Genomic DNA, 26,115 nt, shown 5'->3' with positions numbered 1-26,115 from the left:
AGTGCAGCTTTGGGAAGCATCAAAGCCAGACCAACTGTTGAAACCATCTTTTTCAAAGTTTCCTGGGTTATGATAAAAGGTGACATGGTACTTCTAAATGCAATTGGCTATGCTCAGAATTTTTTTGATGAAGTATTGTTCCTTTCACGTTCTTCTCATCTGTCTGATACATATTATGGAGAGAGGGCAATGAGGGCCCTAGGGCCATGACACTTGTTCGTCTCTCTAAGAATGATGTTCTACAGTCTGGAGAGAGATGGTATCTATTGTAAATAGTGCAGATCTGAGCTCATGTTTCCTCTCCTTGGTTCCAGGTTCTCATCATCACTTCTCTCTGACATTTCCTGTTATCAGATAAGGTATAAACTTAAAATATCCGGAAGTATCCTGGTTTCCCAAAGCCTTTCGGATAAATACATTGCTTAATATGGCCTGCAAGGTACTTCATGACCTGGCCTCTGTCTGCCTTGCCAGTCTCCGCTGTCACTAATCCCTGTCTTATCCTTTAAGCTCCAGCCTTATTAAAACTCTTCCAGCTTTTCAATTCTCTGTAGATCCTTAGTTCTTGGCTCACGCCAAGCTGTCTCTTCCTCCTAGAAGACTCCCCCCTCCTCCTTTTCCTTCAGTTGAGTGAACACTCATTAGTCTTCAGGTATCGCGGTAAATGAACTTTCTCTGGGATGCCTCCCCAGCCCCTTTGGAAGGTGAGTCAGAGCTGTTATAGGAATCTTTGTAGGCCTTGGGATCTAACACTTTTGAAGGCTCCTCCTCACATCACATTGAAGTAGATTCAGATATAATACATTATACATAATTGTTCTTGCTATAAATATTAGGAGATGATTTTTATATTTCTGCTTTTGAAATTATTTGGCTATGAATAATTTAATTTGCTATTGATTATGACAGGGCCAAGAGTTACAGGTTTGGTTGATAACTCAGTTAATAACCAGCTGTGTGACCTTAGACAAGTCACTAAACCTCTCTGAATCTCAATTATCTGATCTGAAACAAGAGAGATTTGCAAAGTGATCTAGGCCCCCATTTAGCACTAAGAGCCTTTATTCTTAACTGTGAGGAGAGATATTTTTGGTGCTGCTAAATGTCTGGGGGTAGGAGTGGGACAAGGATTCTTTACTCCACTGACATAACAGGCAACAAGGAGATACAGCCACTGGTAGGCACTCTGGCCAGAGCTGCCAGTTGAGTAGAAAAAGACAGTTCCACAAATATGTGTAGAAAAGACAGTAGTTCTAAAACTGAAAATAAGAACAATCATTATTTTATATAATGAACAATCTAATATACCACCCTATAACCAGAGAAAAATCCAGGGCACTCAAATATATTTTCCTAAATATGTTTTTCTAAACAAGACTGACAATTGAAGCATGACTATATTTATAGTAATGCCCCCAAGGTTTCTGTTGGTGACAAACATGTAGTACGTGCTGTAAAAAAATAAGCCAGTGTTAGAAAGAGCAACCCTCACTATTGTTTCAATTAATTCTACACTGAGACATGATATGACACTGCAGATTTTTTGTGAATGAGTTGAAGTTACAGAAGAAGTAGCCTGTTTCTATCTTCGTACAAAGGTATTTTCATATTTCGTACTATACACATCAATAACTTAGTGTAATCTTAAAAGGGAGTTATTTTTTCTCTGATAGAAAAAGTAATCAAGTTCTATGCAAAGAATGTACTTCTAATCCCAACACCCAGAGACGAACACTGATTTTTGCACATCCCTTTTCTTTCTAGGCAGCTATATAGCCACATATGCATATTTCCAAAATGGCATCACGTTTTACAGCTGTGCTGCAGAATTTGAATGGAGAGGTTATCTGGCTTGGAGGCTACAATATCTACTGCCATGACCCGAACACACCTGGCATGTCTGAGAAGTCAATGCAGCTGATGGTCCACAAAACAACATTTTCCATGAACTAATCTGCATGGAAAAAGGGGAAGGAAAAACACGAATAGAGGAGACAAGTGTGTCTGCCTTAGGTTTTGGTTCTTCCACGAGTACGTGGATTCAGTCAGGTCTGAGTCCTGTGAACAGAAGGCTGTAGAGACACAGCAGCTCCCCCTGATGTTCAGGTGACCAAGTGAAACATCAAGTTGGGAGCAGGGTTTTCTCCTATCCTCTGTGTACACAAGTACCAGTGGCTGAGATATTAGCATCCCCCATGGGAGCAAAGCCAGCAGTGGTAGGGATGAGGCACCTTTTTTTTTTTTTTCAGATGTTGGGGGTAGGAGATTATTAATTAATTTATTTATTATTTTTGCTGTGTTGGGTCTTCGTTTCTGTGCGAGGGCTTTCTCTAGTTGTGGCAAGCGGGGGCCACTCTTCATCGCGGTGCACGGGCCTCTCACTATCGCGGCCTCTCTTGTTGCAGAGCACAGGCTCCAGACGCGCAGGCTCAGTAAGTAGTTGTGGCTCATGGGCCTAGCTGCTCCGCGGCATGTGGGATCCTCCCAGACCAGGGTTCAAACCCGTGTCCGCTGCATTAGCAGGCAGACTCTCAACCACTGCGCCACCAGGGAAGGCCGGGATGAGGCACCTTTATGTGGCTTCTTTGCTTGAGAAAATGGATATGCATGGCTGGAGCTGATGAACAAAATTCTCTAATTCTCTGGGTAACAAGAGCCCAGAGACTGCTTCATGAGCATTGGTATCAATCCCAGGCTTAACCAGGGAAGACTGGAGAGCTTCTGGAATCCTCCATGAGCAGGTGTGAGCAATAGACAGTAGAGAACAGACTTGCGGTTGCCAAGGGGGAGGGAAGGATTGAGATTTTGGGATTAGCAGATGCGAACTAGTATATATACGATGGATAAACAACAAGGTCCTACTGTATAGTACAGGGAGCGATATTCAATATCCCGTGATAAACCATAATGGAAAAGAACATCAAAAGGAATGTATATATATGTATAACTGAATCACTTTTCTGTACAGCAGAAATTACAGAACATTGTAAATCAACTATGCTTCAATTAAAAAAGTGTGCTTTTGGGGTCAAAAGGGGAGTATAAAGTCTTGAAGATTTTGGGACACAGTGCCAAGCTGCTTCTCCCTACAGATTGCTATTTCAACATTCCTATAAATTATAATTTTTATATGCTATGAGATAGATTTGAATTCGAGGGTTTTTTTTTTTGTTGTTGTTGTTTTAGAATAAATGATCATAACATTGCATTGGTTTAAAAATTAGGCTTGAATCCTAATTCCAAGATTACATCAAGAGAAATACAAAGAGTTTGGCCAGCCACACATATCGGTGACAACGTAGACTGCTTCATATTATATTTAAAGGATGAATTTTATAAGAAAAATGCATCACAATGCAAAGAATGAATTCACCTGCAGCCTGTGCAAAATAATATACTGCAGTAGGGACACGATGTTTTTATAGCTCTTGAAGAATATAACTGTTCAGTCCAGAGTCTGTCATTATTTTGGCATGATTGTCTGGGCTCGTGACCCATAGGGTGGAATGTAAAATTCTATGAGGATCAGAGGATCATGAAGAATGCTTGGTTTAAGGTGCTATGTCAATTATTAGGGAAACTGATAGGAAGCATGCTACCACATTGTGTACAGCATGGGAATAAGGTGGTCTGGAAAACGACACCAAGTAGGTGGCTGAGTTAAGGAAAGCATTCTTGGGTAGAACCTGGGAAACGGCACTTGGGTGTGGATGGTTCTCAACATTGGTATTTTGATAATATGAAAAATAGATACCTAAATATTGGCATCGTCCTTTTGCCCCAGTACTGCAAACAGTAGTCAAAATGATGATTAAATAAGGAAATGCATGGGAAAGTACTTTATAACGTGCATTTGTCATTGCAAGTTTTAAAAGACCACAGATTTTTCATTACTTTGTTTGAAACCTTACCCGATAACATCTCAATATATTCTAAAAACATTATCCCCCTAAGACCAGGAATGTTGCATATCTGAGGATTAATCTGCCAGAGTTCCTCTCTAATTGTCAGGGGTTTGGTGTCCATGTATATGTGTGTGTGAGTACGTGTTTGGTTAGTTTTATTTTTCATCTTTGTTGATTTTGTTTTATATTGGGTAGAATCTGTTATTTTAAATTATTTTTATGCTAACATTTATTAACCACTTATTACTTAACAAGCACTTTCAGGCGCATTACCTCATTTCTCAAAAGTGCTCAGGAAGAAGCTGTTTCTATTTCCACTTCACAGATGAAGCAACTGAGGTTCAAAGAAGGTGCGCAAGTTTCTAGCAGCAGTAAATGGCAGAGCCAGGACTCAAACCCAGTGCTTCTGACATCAAGTTATTTTCTCATTCTACTCTACTATGTATGAGGATAAGATTTTGATACTTTCTCCTTGCAAGAACCAGCAGAGTTTTTTTCTTTTTCTTTTAAAAGGAGAAAAAGATCTCAATGTGACTTAAATATAAATGCAATCTAAGACTCAGAAACAAGGCAATCAGAGCTGCTAAATCTTAGCAGCTGCAAGTAAAGAGCAGAAAGCAAGGCCAAGCAACTCTTCTTTTAAAATTTGAGGCGCATGAAACAAAGATACTGAAATGGCACTCATTGTCCAAAAATGATGAGGCGGAATTCCTTAACTTCTGGCCCTGGAGAAAGACACTCAGAATCACCTAGTTCTTGCAGAACATCGTGAGATTATTTACCTTCAGGCTGGGATTTATAGCAATCACCTTGTAGGTTACAGCTGAGAAAAATGAGTTGTCAAAAAAGGCAACGACAATTGCAAGTACAAGCAACTGTCAAAATGATAAAACTGTCACATCTATACATATCAAGCAACAGTTGCATTCATTATGTACAACTCCTGGTACTTAATACTGTCTGCCAAGGAAGCTAAGCTCCATTTAGAGTTTTGCTGTTAGCACAAATATATTTGAAAGAGACTTGACTGAGTTTTTCATGATTTTACAGAGAATGCAGTGAAATTGTCTTGAGAGGAATCCACTGATATCTGGGGAAGATTTGTCAAAAGGGATATCTCAGCCTTAAGTAGTTTGCAAAAGTACACCAGTATTGATTTTGGGGACATGTGAGATCTCAAACAGCTTGTATTCTTATTTTTAGGGAAAAAAATTATACTTCAATGACCAGTTTGAGTGTGTTTTCCCTCAGGGAAATTCTCCGTTTGTAGATCTTCAAGCATGGGAGGTATTGTTGAAATGACAGAGAAAAGGAGAGAGAGAAGGAAAGCATGGAGAGAGGGAGGGGGATCAGAAATATAGTAAAAGAGAGAGACAGAGGTAGGGAAGGCAGAGGGAGAGAAAGAGAAAAATGGACTAAGGACGAAAACCACAAAGAATATTTGATTATTTTGATCACTTTTTTGAAGATACTTTGTTGTACACGTATCCTCACCCAAAATTAATATTATTGATTTCAAGGAGTAAAAATGAGGATGAGGAAGTTGATGTGCTCATGTTCATTTACAGGTTGGTAACTTTCTACCACTTTACCTACACCCTCTGACTTTTCTAGCTTTTGTCTAGTTCAGCATTTGCTCTTTTTTACTTGCTCTAGTAGAACCAGATCAGTGAAGAGATGAAAGCTGGCCAGAAATATTGTTGTGCGCCATATCGGAATTTTAGTGATTCTGAAGTTCCCTCTCATTAGTGATAGAAAAGTTTATATTCCGGCCCTTAAAGTCATTATTCTCTTGTCAAGGGCCTTCCATTTAAGAGGCTTAAGCCAGCATGGAAAGGTACATTTTTTTTTTTTTTTTTTTTTTTGCGGTACGCGGGCCTCTCACTGTTGTGGCCTGTCCCGTTGCGGAGCACAGGCTCCGGACGCACATGCTCAGCGGCCGTGACTCACGGGCCCAGCCGCTCCGCGGCATGTGGGATCTTCCTGGACCGGGGCACGAACCCGTGTCCCCTGAATCGGCAGGCGGACTCTCAACCACTGCGCCACCAGGGAAGCCCGGAAAGGTACATTTTAAGGATTAGCTGACACTGGGAGATGTATACGAGACGTTTTTCTGAATATCTAACATTCGAGGGCTTGGTTTCTGGAAGCACCTGCATTACCCATTGCATATCATACTTCTCAATCTGTTCTGCTGTCCTCGCACTGTTAATCCCCTCATTTCAGCCCATTACCTTCTGTATGGTTTGTGACATTCAAGGATTACCTAGAGCAATGCTCTCCTGACTTGTTACCGTCATGAGAGCTTTCCTGCTGCATGCTGCTTTGTCAGATAGCCTCTCTAGCACTGTTTCAGCCTTCTAAGTGAAAAATTCACCCAGAAGGCAGGCTTCTGCTTTGTCAGCACATTTGAATTTTAGAGACTGGTTGGCATCTATTCTCCTCACCAATTGCCACAAATAAAACACACACCCCCGGCCCCCAGTCAAAATTTTGTGCTCATATAGTTGAAATCACCAAGAAAATACACATCAGTGCTCCACCTGTGGGCACTTTGTTTCTCTCATCCCCGCCCTCCATCTCCCACACATGTTAAACATGGCCCAACAGCCATGGACCTGCAAAAAACTTGGTGAGATCCAAGTTACAGAAACCTAGTTAGTATGTAAAGTATGCAAAAAGAGCAAAACACTTAATGATTTGAGAGAGAAAAATAAGTTCTAAAAAAGTGAGTGTTGAATGAATGAATGCATTCATGGAACAAAGATGGCATGAAAACATTCTAATGCAAACATCTACAAGCAATGGTTAGCGTTTCTTTCTTTTTAATTCACAGGTGAGCTCAATCAAAAAGCATACCGAAAATAAGAGTGGTAACTGAGTAAACTGATGATAGGTGAACCTAAGTGGGACTAGAGAAAGGGGTACATGTCAATCTTAGTAACAAGGTTTGGGTTTTAATGTCCATGAGTATAGGACATCTTGAGGACTTGAGTTGGAACTGAGACTCCTATGTAAAACCCAGAATTCCTGAAAGCTTGCTTTTCACTTCAGAGAAGAAGTGTTCTATGTAAATCCACCTGCTGGCACAGGAAGACTACAAGGAAGATGAACTTTGATTAATTATACTTTGGGATTGTGCAAATTTGACTTACGAATATAGTAGTGTAAACCCAAGAGACACATGCATGTAAAAACTTTCCAAAGAGATACTCTTAAAACCTAAGGTCCAGAAGAATTCTACGGAGGAAGCAAGCTCTGCCGAAAATGAGCTAAGAATAATTAAAAATAGAAATAAACAATCCACCATGAGCTAGAGACAACGGACACAACATACAGGAGGATCACAATATCAGGAATTTCAGAAAAGAGAATAATCTGAAAGAATAAAAAATAAAAACCATAAGCATAGAAATACTATAAAAACAGATTTTTTAAATGCACATAGAACTTCTAGATATTAAAAGAAGATGGGTTAAGAGACATGGACTATAGAAAGAATGAGAAGATCCAACATACATCAAATAGAAAAAGAGAACAGAGAATGGAGGAAGAGAATATTTGAAGATGTGATGTCTGAGAGTTTTATAGAACTGGTATAAACATGGCTTCATATTCAAGATGTAAAACAAGTCCTAGACAGTATAAATACACACTTAGACATGTTACAGTGAATTTCAGGACACCAAAGAAAAATGTAAAAGCAACTGGAGAGAAAAAGTGGATTACCTATTAAGAACGGTAATAAGAGAAAAGAGTTTTTATAGCAACAATAAAGACATGGGATGGAAGGAGAGTGAAATGGATTAACATTATGAAAGTTCTGAGAGTAGAAAATAAACTAGTCAATCTAGAATTCAATGCCAAGAGAGATCACCATTCCAGATTAATTGTAATGTAAAGATGACTTCAGATAAATATTAAGAAGTTTTACAATTCACTAGATCCTTGCTGAAACAACTACTAAGGGATAAATTTCATGAGGAAATTAAATCCTGAAGGAGAAGAATAAAAGGAGGAATGGTAAGAAAAAAACCTCCAAACTGATGAATATGCGGGTAAATCACTGAAGCCCTGACTGAAAAATTAATGAAAAATTTAAGGAAGATATAAAAATCATGAATGACACTCAAGGTCCTGAAGTGACCTAAAAATAGCATTAAAAGAAGCATAGAGCTATTGATTAACCTCAATTTTTCTTGTTTATATATTTAAAATTTAGGACTAAGCTTTAAAAGAATAGAAATAAAATCTATAATTTGTAACATAAAGGGGGATTCAAACAAGGAATCTAATTTAGAAGGCAGAACAGAAAAAATAAGTCCATGCTTATTTATAAGTTAATATTGAAACACCTGAAGTATTTCCTTTAAAATCAGCAACAAGGTATGGATGTCCTCTACCACTGTCTTTATCCAATATTACACTGGGGGCCTTAGCCAAAGCAATAAGAAAAACAAATTAATTGTAACAATCAGAAAAGAAAAAACAGATCTGCTACTACTTGCAGATTATATAACTGAAAAAAAATCTAAGAAATATACAGATACTAGTAAAACCAATAATCAAGTTTAACAAAGTTTTTTCAAGAAAACTGATTTAAAATATTAATATTGTTTCTATAATGAAGCAACAAACAACTGGAAAATGTAATCATCTCCCCACAATTCCACCACTAGGCAATCCAAGGAAAGCCCTTGCACACATGTGCATAGAGACAGAAATAAGAATATTTCCTGCAAAAAAAGAAAAAATAAAAAAGCTGTAAGAGTATAAAACTTAAAAAAAATAAACAACAAAGAATCAACCAAACCATCCCTCAGTAGGTATAGTCACACAATGGGATAAAATGCAACAATTAAAAAGAATGAATTGCCAATCTGGACAAATCTCAGAAACATAATGTTGAATGAAAAGGTAAGTTGCAAAAAGAAAGTTCATTATGGTATCATTTATGTAAAATCTCCCTAGAATATAATTTATGAATATATGGACATGTAGGGAAAATATGCGTAAGAATCATGCAAGGGAATGAAGCCTCTAACTTCATATACATACAACTGACCCTTGAACGATGCAGGGGTTAATCCACATGTAACTTATAGTCAGAACTCCAGATCCATGGTTCCTCCACATCCACGGATTCAACCAACCATGGACTGCGTAGCACTGTAGTGTTTACTATTGAAAAACATCTCCATATAAGTGGAATCGTGCAGTTCAAATCAACATTGTTCAAGGGTCAACTGTAGTTACTTCTGGGTCTAGGATAATAGGACTTCAGCCACAGCTGTAATATTTTATATTCCTTGAAAAAATATTTGAAGCACATATGGCATAATTTTAAGATTTGGTCTTGATGGTAGGTGCAATGATGTCTGTTGTATTATTTTCTCTGTTTGAATCTTTTCATAATTAAAAAGCAATGTGAAGAGATATTTATTGATCATATTGACATTTTAACCAAGTTATTTTTGATCAAGTTTTCTGATATTCCTGTTATAATGCAGGTAAATAATAAGTATTTTCTTTTGTTTCTTTTGTTTTGTTCCCATTGGATCTTACTCAAAGTTTTGTTGCACAATCTCAGAAGAGACTTTAACAATTTTTTTTTTAACCTTTTGACTCCCTTTACCCACTTCTGTCCTCTTCACTGTACCCCCACCTCTGGCAACCACAAATCTGTTCTCTGTATCTATGAACTTGTTTTTTTTTTCCTTTTCAGATTCCACATATGTATTCCACATATTTACATTTCACAATCATACAGTATTTGTCTTTCTTTGACTGACTTGTTTCACTTAGTGTAATGCCCTTGAGATCCATACATGTCACAAATGGCAGTATTTCACTTCTTTTTGATGGCTGAATAATATTCCACCGTATATATACACCACAATTGCATTATCCATTCATCTATTGTCGGACACCTAGGTTGTTTCTATATCTTGGCTATTGTAAATAGTGCAGCAATGAACATGGGGTATGTATAACAATAAGCATTTGATGAATGAAATGCATGAGAATCATGAAAGCCACTTTGAGAGTCACCTCTTCCCTTCTCAGTTTCTACTTTATTCTACTTCACTGCCTCTCTTTCTTTCTCCTGATTGTTTCAGATAAGTCAGTGATATGTCTTAAACCTCTATGCAAAGTAAGAATGACAATACAGCAAGAAAAAGAATAAGCTATCCTTCCTCTCCAAGATTTTTCTTATATTTATGTCTGTGTCAGGTTAAGGCATACAAAGACTAATTTATGTCTTTTGTTGTTTGCTCTACCCATCAAGCTCATCGTTCACACATTAGAGGGCTGAAAATCTTTAGAGACAGAGCTTCCAGAAATAAATTAAATCTCTTACTTTAAGGTTTGTTTCCTGTTCTATTTTTAAGAAAATTTAAAATAAAATTGCTACCAGGAGGGTAAGGATGATGACAGGTGACTTATTCTAAATTTCCCCTAGTTTACTTTAAAATTTTATTTTTCTTATGACAAAAGAGAAAGGGTTTTAACATTGAAAAATATAGTGTTACAGCCTTCTACCATTTCCCCCATGAGCAGTGGGAGAAAGGACTCCTTTTTCTACATTACAATTTCAATATGAACAATAGTAAGTAGAACCCACAATATATATAATGTATAGTTATTGTCTGAAAGGAGTTATTCTTGGCCTTGTACAGCAAGATAAGAGTATTAAGAATATGTGTTTATGTTGAGAGATGAGTTCTTTGTTTACCCTTTCAGAGATATAGCTTGAGTCTGAGTATCTTAACTGCTATCAACACCTCTGTCCCAACCTAATCTCCTATATTTCCACCTGGTTCTGCAATACAAACAGGTTCACAAATATCACCAGAAAATAAATCATCTAGTAATATTTGTTCATCTAAACTACCAAGGGATATCTATAAGGTGAAACTCAAGGATCGGCCAAACATATATATTTGGCCCCAAAATCGGAATGCTCAAAATTATCCAACTGACTATGTAAACCGCTAAAGTTATTTCAAGAGCTAGAAGATCAACACAAAACAAAACAAAACCCAAACTTGTTTCATTGATTCATAGGCTGTGTTTAAATAACATATGTACTGAAAGTACATTTTTGATAATATCAGTAGTGGTTTAATTCAAGTGTCTGTTTTCACACAGGGAATAAAATGGATCAACGTGCATAGTCCTCCCATACTCAGCCGAAAAGATCCCCTGCCCCATAACATAAGAACAAGCTACAGCTGATCCTTGGGATGGAGAGACTATAGGGGTAGTTACCCAGAAAGGAAACTTAGGACATTTACTTTTTAGCTCTTTATATCGTCATATTTTAAACACAATTTTCAGGATAAAAACCAATCTGTTAGATGCTCTATCTCTTGGAGTAGATGCTCTATCTCTTGGAGAAGGCAGATATAATATCGTCTCTGGCAAATAAACATCTTATTTTGAGATAACCTGGAGTAGCTTTTTTTTTTCATCATATTATTCCAAATTTCCTAAAATTTCCAAGTCTTTGTCTGTTCCATAGCAAACATTATAGAAAGGGAGGTACAGTGGGGAAAGGGTGCAGGAAGTTTAACCCAAAAGATGCTGGAGAAATTGTTTGCGGGTACAAAGTTGGAGCAACTCAACAAAATCATTTATGAACAAAAGAAGTTGCACACTATACAAGTTCTCAATATCCCACTAAAGAAAACTGCCCAGTGGAGAGAGTCAACTCTAAGACTTCTTTTTCTCTATATGGGCTCCAAGGCAAAAGGCCATCAACTAACATCATCTGTAAACCTCATTTATTGAATTCCTAAACCATGATATTGATTTTTTAAAAAATAATTGAATCAAAATGCTGCATTCATAATTAATAATATATTCAAGTCACCACTGAAAATAAAAGAAATCTAATAAAACACAATTATTTTGTACCCCATACATGAACCTTGTTCTATGGCTTCCTATTCAAGAAACACTTGGCATATCTCATTAATCCTTTACCAATATGTGTGCTATCAAAATTTCATTATCATAAGATGAAATAATTTTACAAAATAATCCAAGTTCTCAGCATAAAAACTGCTACAATTATTCCAATTTGTCTGTAAAGGCAAATAAATACACCTACCTCAACAAATATAAAACACGGGATGATGGAATAACTTCGTTGAGTGTTGTTTCCTACAGCCATTTCTTACAACATGTAGCAAGGTTGCACCGTCTTAAACTGTCCAGGCTGAAATAGAAATAGATAGCATGGTGTTAAGAACCATATGTTTAGCAGTCCTTTAGGTATTTACATAAAAATATCAGCTACCCTCTAGATAAGCAAGCTGTGTACAAACAATGCAAAATACTAATCTACAACACAGTCAAGTCAGACTAATAATCAGTCCAGAGAAGAGAAAGTAATGTATACTAGCCATGAACAGTCTTTGAGCCTAAATGACCAGGTAGCGAGCTCCTGTGCACACAGTTATAGTGAACAGAATTCTAATCGCCTGGTGCTGCACAGTGCCTTAACCCAGTAGACTGTGCTCATGCCATGAACGCAGTTTTTGCGACAAAACGTTTGTTATTGTCCATTCTGTATGAATCTCCCCTTTCTGTGCCTGATCCTTGCAGTCTGCCATCTAGGGACGCGTTTATTTCCGCCTTCGCCTCTCCCTTTGGAGCTGACATTTAGCACTGAGGCACTAATCCCTGACTTCTTTCCGTGACCACTCTGCCCTTGCTCCCTTGACTGCAGGGCTATTAACTACTCTGGATTAATACATCACTGATCCCTCTCACTGGGTTCCCTCAGCCGTGTGTGTGTGTGTGTGTGTGTGTGTGTGTGTGTGTGTGTGTGTGTGTGTGTGTGTGTGTGTGTGTGTGTGTGTGTGTGTGTGTGTGTGTTTCCAAACACAAAACATTGACTATAAGAATGGAGTAGCTGGCCTATAGCAGAGTATTTTAAATATTTGTTAGAACTCTTCTGTCCTAACTTTGAACTGAGAATATTCCTGTATTAAAAGATCAGTTAATTTTGGTTCTTCTTAAAACAATAACAACAACAAATAGAGATTTTAGACTTTTCTGAAACTTCCACAGCCCAGTAAAAAGAATTTTCCACTATACCTTTTATTCTCTATCCAAAGCAATACTTGACATGTTTCAGGTATCTGCTTTCGAGAGTCATTATTTTTTGTTTGTTCTGTTTCTGTGTCAGACCTCCCAATAGTTCTTACGGATTGTGATACGAAGACTGGCAATGGGGACTGCTACTCTATGCAACTGGCCAACCGCATTTTTTCTTAAAGGTCATGAATTAATGTTTTTAACTTAATTCTGTCTTTAAGTCCGTCCTTATGTTTTTCCAAAATAAAACTTTAAAATACATTTCCTTCTCTTTTTGAAATGCCAGCTTCTCACGCATTGACTAAAACTTTCCCTGATCAAATGTGACATTATGTGTAGTATTAAGTCCATGCCAATCATAGTGTTTAAATTATTTAATTTTTAGGCAACTTAAGTTTTTCAATTAAAATTGGATATTATCTGTTATAAAATACTCATAATATATCTGTTATTTCACCATCTATTTCATGATTTAGGAATAAATAATATTTTTTTACAATTAGAAAGGAACCCATCCATAGAACACACATTGAGCTGATTTGGCAACCATGTATTGGTTTCATTTTATCCTCACTTAATCCAAGTATCTTAGAATTCACTTATCAGTATTTATGATTTAGATGAGTCCTACTGTTAGCAACAACTAAACACAGAACCACACATCTGAAAAGAAAATTAAATTTTTAATCACCTTGAAGTAGGTAGGGGCACCAGAAAAAACAAAGGCATCAGACATACCTAGTATTTTCGATGACTTCTCCATACAATTAATAAAAAATAGCAATGAAATGGAGAATACAAGACAGGCTTTGGATATCATATAAAATTCTCCTTTCTATTCACTCTTCTGGTTCAAAATACAAACTAGCTTTTTATATGTGTATGGAGGCTACATATATGCATATATATACACATATATGTATCTATGTATGTGTATTATACATAATCAGTAACTATAGTAAGGTATATTTCACATATAATTCACCCATTTCAAGTGTACAATTCAATGATCTTTTAGTAAATTTACCAAGTTGTACAATGATCATAAAACGATTTTAGCACTTTTTCCTTCACCCCCCAAAATGTCATCCCCCCCCATCACCTCCCTCACCACCTCTCCAGCCCAGCTAGTCACTATTCTCTATGTCTCTACAGATTTGCTTCTTTTGGATATTTCTAATAAATATAATCATACAATATGTGGTCTTTTGACCTGGATTCTTAGCATAATGTTTTTGAAGTTTATTCATGTCATAGTGCACATATCAGTAATTTTTCCTTTTTATTACTGAATGTATTTCATCGTATGGCTATAGAACCTTTACCAATTGGTGGCAATGTAGGTAGTTTCTAATTTTTGCTGTATCCAATATTAGGTTGTATCCAGTATTATGGATAATGATGCTAAGAACATCTGTATACTTTTATTGTAGATGTATACCTAAGAGTGGAATTACTGGGCCATATGCTAAATTGTTTAATTTTTTAAAGGAAACTGCAGAAGTGGTCTCCAAAGTGGTTGTGTCATTTTACACTGCCGCCAGCAACAATAAGGGTTCTCCTTTCTCCACATCCTAACATTTTTATTGCCTATCTTTTTTATTATAGTCATTCGAGTGGGTGTGAGATAATATTTCATTGTAGTTTTCATTTTGTAAATAACAAATGATATCGAGCATCCTTTCAGGTGCTTATTGCCCATTATTCTATCTTCTTTTGTGAAATAAATCAAAAAAAAACAAAAGATTTGGATATTTTCAAGATATAAGTGTTCTTTGTATTATTCTGGATAATACAAAGTCCCTTATCAGATGTATATTTTGTCTTTTGACGATTAATGTGCCTTGGTGTGGATTCCTTTAGGTTTATGCTGCTTAGAGATTTCTTACTACTTGAATCTATGGGTTTATGTTTTTTTCCCAAATTTGGGAAAATGTTCAGCCATTATTCCTGGAAAACTTTTTAACCCACTCTCTCATCTCTTTCTGGGACTCCCGTGACATGAATATTAGATCTTCTGTTATAGTCCATCATGTCCCTGACACTCTTAATCACCCCTCCCCAAGTCTATTTTCTCTCTGTTGTTCAGATTGGATATTTTCTATTATTCTATCCTCAAGTTCACTGACTCTTTCCTCTATCATCCCTATTATGGGGTTGAGCCAAGTCCATCCACTGAGTTTATGTTAGTTGTTATATTTCTTAGTTCTAAAATTTATATTTGCTTTTTCTTTATATTTTCTATTTCTTTGCTGAGACTATTTTTTCATGTTTCAAGCATGTCTGTAAGTATTTATTAAAGTACTTTTATGATGACCACTTAAATTATTGTCAGATAATTTTATATCATCTTGGTTTTGGTGTCTGTTGATGGTCTTTTCTTATTCAGTTTGCGATCTTCCTGGTTCTTGGTATGAAGAGTGATTTTCGACTGACCTTGGGTTGTTACAAGACTCAGGATCCTGTTTAAAGCTTATGTTTTATCATACTTCCTCTGACACTCCTCTAGTAGCTATGCGGAATGTCACCTTGTTAGTGCCATGTGAAGGTAGAAGTTCGGGTTCTCCACTTGGCTTCCTATGACAGCTAGTTGGGGAGGGACCCCTTTTGCTGGGCAGCAGTAGAGTTCAGGCTCCTCAATAGGGCCCTATTGATACCACCCTGGCTGGGGAGGGGGTTAGGTACTTCTTTGCGGCTCCCCACATGGCCTCCACTGACACTATGGCCTTGCTATTGTTGTGTAATAATAAAACTGAATTTCCACTAGTCCCCCTCTGATACCACTCCAGGGAGGAGGAAGTAGGGATGCCTCATTACTGCCTAAAGCAGGTAAAAGTCCAGGCTCCCCGCCATGTTTTCCCCTGATACTGTAGAGCAGGGATGGAGGCCTACTCATTACTGCCCAGCATGAACTAAAGTCCTGGTTCCCTACTCGGCCTTCTCTGATATGACCCCAGCAGGTGTCTAGGGGAGCCTCCTTATAGCGTGGCAAGGGTAGAAGTCCAGGGTCCCCACTTGGTCTTTGCTGACAGAGACAGAGATAGGACTGAAGTTTTTCTGTGGTTTTTGGATATAGTCAAAGGGTTATTTTCTAAAAGTTTGCTGCATTGCTAGGCTGCCCTTTTCCAGGCCCTTTGGCTAGAGAGGTGGCAGGCTTTCTTGGGGCTGTTTTGTCTGCAAGTATCAATAACCCAGGTTGCTAGCTTCTCCAATATCCAGTCTGAGATATGAGCTAAAAAGAAATCCTGGGAACTCACTATTGTGTTGGTTGTTACGTGAAGTCCCCAGCCAGTCCACCTTTTCTTTGTCTGAGCTTTGTCTACATGTAACGTCCAAGATTTTTGGGTGATTTAGTGGGAGGGATGGGGAACGTACATCTTACTCCATCCTCTCAGAAGCAAAAGCCTCCAGAAGTCTTTTTAAAAGAGTACCAAATGGCAGTGACCAAGGTTCTCGTATAGGCTAGCCCCGCTGTGTTCTCATGAATTTGAGTCTTTTGGTGCCCAAGGTTTCAAAATACCAGAATAGCATTATTTGTTTGTTCATTTGTGAGTCCCTAATTCATGCCAGGTATCCCATTAGACACAGCTAGAAGCAATGAATTAGCCAAATACCCTGTGTTTAAGGGACTAATAGTCATTAAGAATAGATTGCTATACTTTTTTGTATATTTGTTTTTCAATAGCAGCACAAATGACCAATTCTAACTCTTGAGGTCAGGGATCTCTTATCCAACTGGCATAGTAGATACACTGTCTAGGACCCATAATACTTTTAGGGGCCTTTGAAAACATTTAAAATTTTTTTTTAAATAATAAATTTTTAGGTTAGGTACAAAAATATTTTAATGTATTATTAAATTCAGTTTTACACTAATTCAACTATAAAATATAAATTTTAACTTTAATAGAGAAAAGGGTCCACAAAGGCAAAATTTCTTAAAGTCTACAAAAGTAATAAGACAGTCCTAGCTGGGAGAAAGTTAAGGAAAGGTTTCTTAGAGGAGATAGCTATTTAAGTTGATTAAAATAAAGGTAGCTGCTCCCCTATAAGAGGAGGACAAGAGAAGCATTTCAGCTAAAGGGAACAGCAAGAGCTAAGGTTCCAAAGATATAAGCTGGCCTAACATATGTTTGGGAAACTAAAATCACTACCAGCTCAAATGAAAACATTCGAGGATAAGTACAGATGTTACCAAAATTTATGTATAATACACATAGCGTTTTATACACAAACACAGAAGCAGAACACCTCAAGGATAAGAAATACAAGGTTGGTTCATTTCCGTATCAGATAAGAACATAGGAAAAAAAGAGAATATTGACAGACAGTACTGTTTCCTAGTAATTAACTCAGACAGAGCTCTTCATTTCTAGGCAGGTAAGTATATTATAAATCAGACCTGGCTAATAAAGGAGTCAATGACATCTCATGTATTTCCATTGGATTTTCCATGTAATTCCCTCTTGTTCATAAGAAGTGTAACAATTCCTACTCACCCCAGAACAAATACAAAAATAATTGCTGATTATAAAGTATCTGTTTTAGTGAGACTGCAAATGGATGGTGATGGAGCATGGTCATAGCTAGATGGGGACAAGTTCATTGATTTCTAAGTTATGCAAAGTTGGCTCTAGCTGAGCAGTCAATGAAGTAGCAAGGAACAAAAATGCCCTTGAGAAAGAGTCACCATGTTTCAGTGGACCTTCTGCCCAGCCTGGTGTGAATCTAGTATTTCCAGTGGCCAAAGTCACAGCCTGTGGCCCTCCTCAGGGGCCCAGAGTCTATGATTTTAGGGAAGCTAGAGCTTGCTCTTTCTATAGAATATTTTGAGCTAATTTGGCTAAAAATACCATGGTGATTCCCTTCAAATTTAGAATGATATGAATTAATCGAGTTCACTAAGACAAAAATCTAAAAAACAAATAGGCAACAAGGCCAGCAGAAATGGTGCTTTTCTGAGTAAGCCCAACAATTCTGCATTCTGAGGCCACATTGATTTAGGACAGTGTTTCTCAACCCCATCACTGTAGGTATTGTGGGCTGGAAAATGCTTTATTGTGAGGGGCTGTCCTGAGTACCGTTGGTGTTTAGTTACATCGCTGGCCTCTACCCACAAGACACCAATAGCAGCAACACTCCTCCCCCAATATTGTGACAACTAAAAATGTCTCCAGACATTGCCAGATACTCCCCTGCAAGGTGGGAAGGAGCAGGGGATGGAGATAGCCTTGGGGGAGAACCACTAATTTCAAAGGATTGAAAGCAGAGGCCCTAGGACATGAGAATTTTTGAGCTGGTGAAGAACTTGCTTCACCAGGGATAAAGGCCACAGTTTTGCCCAAGGGGACAAGCCTATTCCTGCCTAGTACCTAACAGAGGAAAATATGGAAATTGTCGAGATGCCTTACTGGCATTTGGGGAAACAAAGGTACTATAAGTGGTAGTTACTACCACTTTGAATCTCAAAAGAAAGCAGGGCTGTTTTGCCCACTGGGGACTATAGGCCCAACTCCTAGGGCCTGTGAGCTATTTAACAACCCATGAAAATATATAAGAAATTAAAAAAAGGCAGCAAAACTATGTAAAGCCAAATGAATACTATGTAAGTGTATACCTAAAAATGTAAAATTCTTGCAATTTCATTACTCAATTTAGTGTTAACAATTAATTTGAAAGTGATTTGTAGGTGAAATTCTTAATTCTAAAAATTCCTTTGCTAAGAAACTTTAAATAATTGTAAATTCATAGTTTCAAAAGAAGAGCCGTAAAAATCTTTTCATGCAAAATAAAAATTTACTGTCAGATCACTCATTATGTGTTTATCTTCATATGGAGTGGGGCCTCAAAAAGTGAGTGTCAAAAACAAGGTTAAACAACCTTAAAATAGCCCTGGAGGGATTTTGCTTTCAGCCAAGTGAAAGTAACTAAGACTGGATTTCATGCCTGGCACAACTAAAAGATACAGACAAAATAAATGAGCCGATGGTACTCAAGGCACTGGATGTGAGGCAATAAAGGGCAGTGATCCCTGAAAGATGGGAACAAACAGAGGAAAGCCCTACAATTGCCTTAGCTTACTGCCTGGAGAGAGTCTCCAGTACACAGCACAGAGAGGGGAACCCAGAAGAATGGCCTGTGACCTCCCTGAGTTGCATAGACAGAGATGGGAATGTGGGGAGGCCCAAGGGACTGGAGTTCACAAGGCAGAGAACCAGAGAGAATTCTGCACAGATGGAGTTGGGTTGCCCTGCAGAGAGTCCCCTCGAGTCTTCAGCAGAGTACTGATGAGCATGGGAGAAACTAGCTAAGGCCGGGAGTGAAACCATCCAAAAGGATTAGAGAAAAATCATCATCAGGGCTCACAGGAGACTAAGAATACCTTCTGTTCCCACCAACCCAAGTTAAAAGACACCTAACTCACCAGATAGCAGGCAGAAGACTTTAGTTTGGGTTAACTAATAACTCCAATATTAAAACATTTCTCATCCAGGGACCAAAAGTATTCCTAGAGAGTTGTTTTTTCTTTGTCTGTCGCAGGATACCGAGTATTTATTGAGATTCTGGGCCACTGAGTGATGTGCTTTTCCCTGGTGTCACGGGGCCCCAGAAGCAAGAATATGTTGCGTAATCCATGACCCAGGGCACATCAAAGGCACCTCTGACATGAGTTCTACAACACGAACTTTCTAGGATTTCCTCAAAATTGGGTTGGTGTAAGATTGAAATGAGATTATGTCTAGCAAGGGGAAAAATAGGGCTTATTTCTATGTGATCTACATCTTAATTGGAGGTAAGGGGGGTGGGGATTGGAGTAGAAAAGGGAAAATTAAAAGGTGAAAAATGAGTTGTGAGAGTTACACTTCATTTTGTTCCCCAGTACTCAGGGTGAGCCGTAATCCCCAAATCCAGCTCATCTTTAACACGTGTTAAATAGGCATTAACTTCCTTGGTGGCACTGACCTACCCCTCACTGTTCTGGATCATTTCTATTCAGTGCATTACCTCCAACCAGGATCACAGTGTGCATTTAATTTCCCAAAGCTGGGAAACCTAACTATGTATTTTTTTTAAAAAAGCAACTAAAACATTAAGAGATAGGAAAAAATCGAAAGAGATTGTCGATGAGTGCAAAAGAGATTTCATCACAAGATGGTGTGGGATTTAGAACAGTACTACTCAGGCTTTCAAGAGAAATGCTTTACTCTGTTCAATTTCCGAGATGCTTTTCAAAGCTTATAAAGATGCTTTTCAAAGCTTGTAAAGAATGACAGTGTGAAAGCCCCACATTATAGGAGAGTAGCATTGACACCCCCCCCCCACCTTTTGGTCCAGTCTCTCCCTTCCACAGTGTCTCACAGCTAGATCCATGGCTCAGCCCTTGAGTCAGCCCAGAATAAGGCAGAGAGATACAAAGAGCGTGAGACCCACGATCCAGGAAAATCTAGAGTTCAGTCAAATCTTTACAAAATAAAGACTCAGGGGCCCTGTGAAGGTACCAGGGCCCCACATTGTTCTTGAGTGGCTTTTCAGACCCAGGGATAGTTCCAGGTTCCCTCTGGGCTCCCATATTACATTGGCCTGGTCTCTATGACCAGCCATTAGCTTTGTTCCTACTGCTTAAATCTGATGACTCACTCTCATACCTCAGTCTCTTTCCAAGCCTGCAGTCCTATGTGGACTGCACTCAGTAACTAGGACTCAGATAGATGCTCATTTATCTAGGTGAGTCCTTTGAACCTACAAGTATGCCTGGTTCATACTTCAGCCCTAAGCCTGAATGGATAGTCTGCAGACAGCCATTTCCCCTTGCATCTAGGATCCCTGTTGCTGGACCTCTCACAGCTAAGGCACAAGATTGCCTGGCTAATGTCTGAGCTTGTTATAACTTTTAGACTGTTCCAGTCCCATTTTACAACCATCTCCACCCCATGCCCATCCCCAGCCTCTTGGCACTCCAGCCACTCACTCAGTTTCTGCAACATGCCAAGCTCTTTCTCACCTCTCATGTACTATATCTTGGAGAACTCTTTCCTCCTCCATTATTTGCTCTTCCTTCAGATCTGCAGTTAAATGGCATTTTCAATGGGTAAGTTTCCTTAATTGCCCTGACTGGTTCAGTTCTATTACACACTATCATGCTCCTTCAGAGTATTTATTGTGTAATTGTTTAATATCTATTCCTTTTCTAGGAATGTTTGTCTGTCTTGCTCGGCACTGCAACTTTTGTACTTTGCACAGTGCCAAGCACATAGTAGGTACACAGTAAATGCTGACACGAACAGTGTGCCTCAGCCATTCAGCTCCATCGTTTGATTTCACATTTGCTCTGGGTCCATTCCTTACTCCTGACGCAGTCCTAATCTAGGTCTTGGTCAATCCTTTCCAGGTCGTGCATGAACTGAACAATATGGTACTAATGTAGGTCTTGGGTCAAGCCCTTCTGCCCACCCCAACCAGTTAAGACCCTCTATACCTTGGACCCAAAGAACAATGAAGAGTGAAGTGTCTGAAAGTCCTAGAAATCAAAATGTAAGCCAGAACACATTTCAAAATGTAAAACTGAAAGGGGAAATTAGTCAGCTGGATTCTACCTCTGGGGTCTTTTGACTGTTAAAAAAAATTGCTTTAGATTGTTACTTTAAAAGGTATATGCCTTAAAGTTAAAAGTTTAAATTGGAAAAAAAGAGTCCAAGTCTACCTAAAAGTAAGCTGTCTCTGTTAGAGACTGATCTTCTATAAACAAAGAGCACAAGGATGATGCAGACTACGAAGCTCAGCAGGTGACCTGAGACAGCTGGAAGAAAGCAGAAAGCATATGAATGTCGAAATGGCTGATGGGAAGGAGTACCTAGGACCATCAGATGGGCCACCACCAGGAGAACTACTTAATAGGAAGACAGCGCCCAAACCAGCAGGTGTTTCCCTAATTTCTTTTTCAATTGTTGATATTGTTGACCCCTAATTTTATACCAGGAAAAAGAAAAAAACAAAGCGGGAAGTAGCAGGCACGAAGAGCTTTTCTTAATTATGAAGCAGTGAGTTAATGTTTCTTTCAATAAAATCAAAGGCTAGAAGGAAATGAGGTTTTGATGCTCCATGAAACTGAAACCTTGAAGCATCGGAGCAAGAACCAGAAGTATGCGTGTGCACGCGCACACACACACACACACACACACACCTCCCCCTCAGAAATGCTTAAAGGTAGTAAACGTTGCCCCTCAGGCAGTGTTGTGCTCAGCTTAAAGTCTGGGGAGGAAATAGGCAGAGAACATGCTGAATTGCTCTTAATTAAAAAGTAGTGAATGTGATCTTAAATATAATTAAGTACAGGTCTTCCTTGCTTTATGGTAGAATTCCATCCTGATAAACCCATCGTAAACTGAAAATATCCTGGTAGAATTCCATCCTGATAAACTGATCATAAACTGAAAATATCCTGTCAAAAATGCATTTAATTCACCTAACCTACTGAACATTGTAGCTTAGCTTAGCCTACCTTAAACATGCTCAGAACACTTACAATTAGCCTACAGTTGGGCAAAGTCACTTAACACAAAGCCTATTTTATAATAAAGTGTTGACTATCTCAGGTAATTTAATACTGTACTGACTGTGAAAAACAGAATGGTTGTATGGGTACAAAATGGTTATAAGTGTATCAGTTGTTTACCCTTGCGATCACGTGGCCCGCTGCGAGCTGCAGCTCAGTACCCTGCCCAGTATCACAAGAGTACTATACCTCATATGTTAGCCCAGGAAAAGATCACAATTCGAAGTACGGTTTCTGCTGAATGGCTTTCACACCACTGTAAAGTCGAAAAATCTTAAGTCCAACCATATTAAGTTGGGGACTGAGTGTTTCTCCTGTATCTGGCTCTGGTTATAAAATTTCAACTATAATTTCAAAAGTAACTGCAGTTAACAAAATTTATAATGATGTTATGATCTGTGTTATAGGACTGACTATATTAAAGGTAAAGATTGTTTTATTATGGTCTTTCACACCGTTCCAATGAAAAATGCCCATTGATAAAATTTAAGGTAAACTTGTACTATGTTAAAGTCTGTTCTAAAATGAGCCACATTTTGGAAACGCTCTGATGTACCTAGTACCGTAATGCCTTTTTACTAAACTATTTTGAAGACAGGCATTGAGAAGAGGTGCCATTTTGTCCATTCACCCATCAATGAGGTTTTATTAAATACTAAGTGCAAAGCCTTAGGCTTTGAGTGATGCAAATACAAGTCAGTCATTGACAGCCGGTAGCTTACAACCTAGTACGAATGCAAATGCAGTCTATTTATAAAATGATATAATTGATGAGAATTCATAGGAAGGAGAGGCTATTTCCATTGATGATATCTGAGGTGGACCACTGAGGACAGGTAAGTGATCAACACGCCCAGGATGGATTTCTAGGCATTAGGACTGGAATGAGCAAAGTATGGAGTAGAACAGCCCCGACCATACCTACGGTCTGGAATTACGGTTAGGCAAGTTTGGCCAGCATGTAGGAGATGAAAATAGCATTGGGTATCGCTAGAGGACTGGGGCTGGGTTGTTGAATGCAAGCTAAGGATTTTGGTTCTCTCCATTTGGTTTGGCTTACAGAATGTGAGATGGGTGTGGGTGGGTGAAACCAGAGTTAGCAAGACTTACGAGGGGCCACCATCATCTAGGTGAGACATAATCAGAACCATGCAAGAACTGGCTTCAATCTAGTTTTTTTTTTAATTTGAGATGAACAGGGAGAAGAGGTAAATAGGAGCACCTGTTTGAATTGGGGCCTCTGTAAAGTGGCCTAGAAGGGAACTTGTTATGTTATGAAGGTCAGAGGGACTAGAGTGTTCTTTCAGACTTCCAAGTCATTGGTTCCTCTATTTCCCTTTGAATTCTGTTCTGATTCGCATCTCCAGGGCCACCGTGGGTTTCTAATGATCTCTTCTAAGAGATGGGGTCACTAATTAAATGGAGAGAAACGAAGCAAAAGTTCAAGTCCAGGGTGAGAAACTGCCGGAGAAGAGAAGATAGGTCCCACAGTCTAGAATTCTAAAGAAGTTGCACAGGAAAGTCCTTTTGGGGACTGGTGGTTCCAGGATGTTAGACAGCCCTTTATGGTCTTGCTGCAGGGGTGTATGTCACAAGCTGTTCTGAGCAGTGGGGAGGCTGTGATACTGTTGTTTGGCCAAGCAAGGCTGCATTTTCCAATTTAAAGCTAAGCTGCCCAGGAGCCAAGCGGTTTGTTTTCCAGAAGACAAGGAGAGGAGAGGAGAGGAGAGGAGAGGGGAGGGGAGGGGAGGGGAGGGGAGGGGAGGGGAGGGGAGGGGAGGGGAGGGGAGGGGAGAGAGTGTGTGTGTGTGTGTGTGTGTGTGTGTGTGTGTGTGTGAGAGAGAGAGGCAGACACAGACAGAAACATCCAAGAGTTGAGATACCAAATCTCTCCTCATATCAACTCTCTGGAACAGAGTGATTCTGTTTTTGTCATTAGATCCTCAATCCTCGGGCGCCCACAGAAATCACAGCCAGGAAGTCCCTATGCCCTCATGACAGGGTAATTAATTAGCTCTGTTGGACCCTGCTAGAGTCTCACAGGAGACAGGAAAAGACAGTGAAAGGAATTCCCTTTCACCACAGGAGATTTCAGAGAAGGATTAGACAACCCTGGCGTTGGCCTTGGTCTGCCTGCTGTGCACCCAAGGGAGGACTGCGTGTATTCTGTGACGGACCCAAACTTAGAATTCTGCATGCGTGTAATAATAATGATAACATTGTCCACTAGTCACCTTGATAAATATGTATTGAGGACTTTCCCATGCCAGGCTTTATACAGGGCTATGGTTTTAGTTTTTACATTTAACACTATAATATTTCTTGAGTTAACCTGCTTATGGTATGGAGATATGCCGACCAGTCTTTTCAGTATTGCAGGCTGCTTCCCTCACCCAGCATTCCTGATCCTCCTTACTCTAGACTACTTTCTCTTTTATCTATACCACTTATCATCCCGCATACTATGATTTATTTATTGTGCTTATTATCTTCCTCCAACGGCCAGAATGTAAGTGTCACGAGCCTTGCCTATTGTGTTCACCAGTTGTACCCCAAGTGTCTCTTGGAAAGATGACATCGAATAATTACAAGTGAGATAAAAATAATGTCTCTCTGGGACCTAATGGGGGACCTAACCTCGTCTAGGGGGCCAGGAAAGTCTTCCCTGAGGAAGCAATCTTTGGCTACATAAAAGAGAGGGGAACTGTATTCGTGTCAAAAGGAAGAGCACATGGGAAGTTCCTGAAATGAGAGAAAGCAGTAACACATATGGCTGCAACATACAGAGCACGGGCAATAGACACATATTGAGGCCTGGGAAGAGAGGGCTTACAATGCAGGGCCAGGTGGGCCACGTTAAAAAGTTTGCGATTAGTTCTAAGAACAATAGTAACCTACTGAAAGGCTTTAAGGAACAAACCTGACACGCCCTGATTTGCTTTTACTAAAGATTGTTCAGGATATAGAGAGTGGTTTGGGAGAGTGGGACAAGAATGAATATGGTGAGGTGGCCAGTTGAAGGGTCTTGCTATCATCTAGGCAAGAGGAGAAGGTGGCTTGGGTTAAGGCTAAGGCAATAGAGACAGACAGGTCAGTGAATTCAAAAGATTAGAAGAGCAAATAATATTCAGTAATTGATTAAAGTAGGAGTGGGGGGAATATTAAAATGTCTTTTCTCATTTATTTAAATCCCTCAAACTAAACCGTGTATCTTACTTGTGCTATCTCCAGTAGTGATGACTAGCTTTCTGTTTACTCTCCTGTTAAATCACTTGCAGCCTCCCCTTTAATCTTTCCTCATGAATCCCAACCATGTCCTCTCATCCTTCAACTGGCCCAGAATTAGGCACAGCATGGAACAGACTATTCTTGAGAATCACCTCACAATATCTCCTTTTGAAATGCTGTGTTTAAAGAAAAACAACAAAACCAGTATCTTATTGTAAATTCATTCCTCAAGTAAGTTGGGATCCTTTAACATACACAAATACCCTTCCTTATTTTCTTTTTTTGCCTTTCCAATTCCTACGTATCCTTCAGAACACAATT

The 26,115-nt window shown here is 38.9% G+C and overlaps 1 protein-coding gene across 7 annotated transcripts in view; it reads right to left on the bottom strand.

Moving 5' to 3' along the window:
- Window positions 1–26,115, bottom strand: part of PLPPR1 (phospholipid phosphatase related 1) — a 616,358-nt gene that overhangs the window by 108,391 nt on the left and 481,852 nt on the right. For all 7 annotated transcript variants that reach the window (XM_079927527.1, XM_079927525.1, XM_079927524.1 and 4 more), the window contains one exon: window positions 12,022–12,129. In XM_079927527.1, coding sequence (XP_079783653.1) covers window positions 12,022–12,084 — 63 coding nt within the window. In that variant the 5' untranslated portion in view covers window positions 12,085–12,129. The remainder of the gene's footprint in view (window positions 1–12,021; window positions 12,130–26,115) is intronic.

The sequence above is a fragment of the Stenella coeruleoalba genome (assembly GCF_951394435.1).
Source record: "Stenella coeruleoalba genome assembly, chromosome: 7".
In the NCBI taxonomy this organism is placed as follows: domain Eukaryota; kingdom Metazoa; phylum Chordata; class Mammalia; order Artiodactyla; family Delphinidae; genus Stenella; species Stenella coeruleoalba.
The sequence above is the reverse complement of the archived record's forward strand: the minus strand, read 5'-3'. Positions and strand labels throughout refer to the sequence as shown.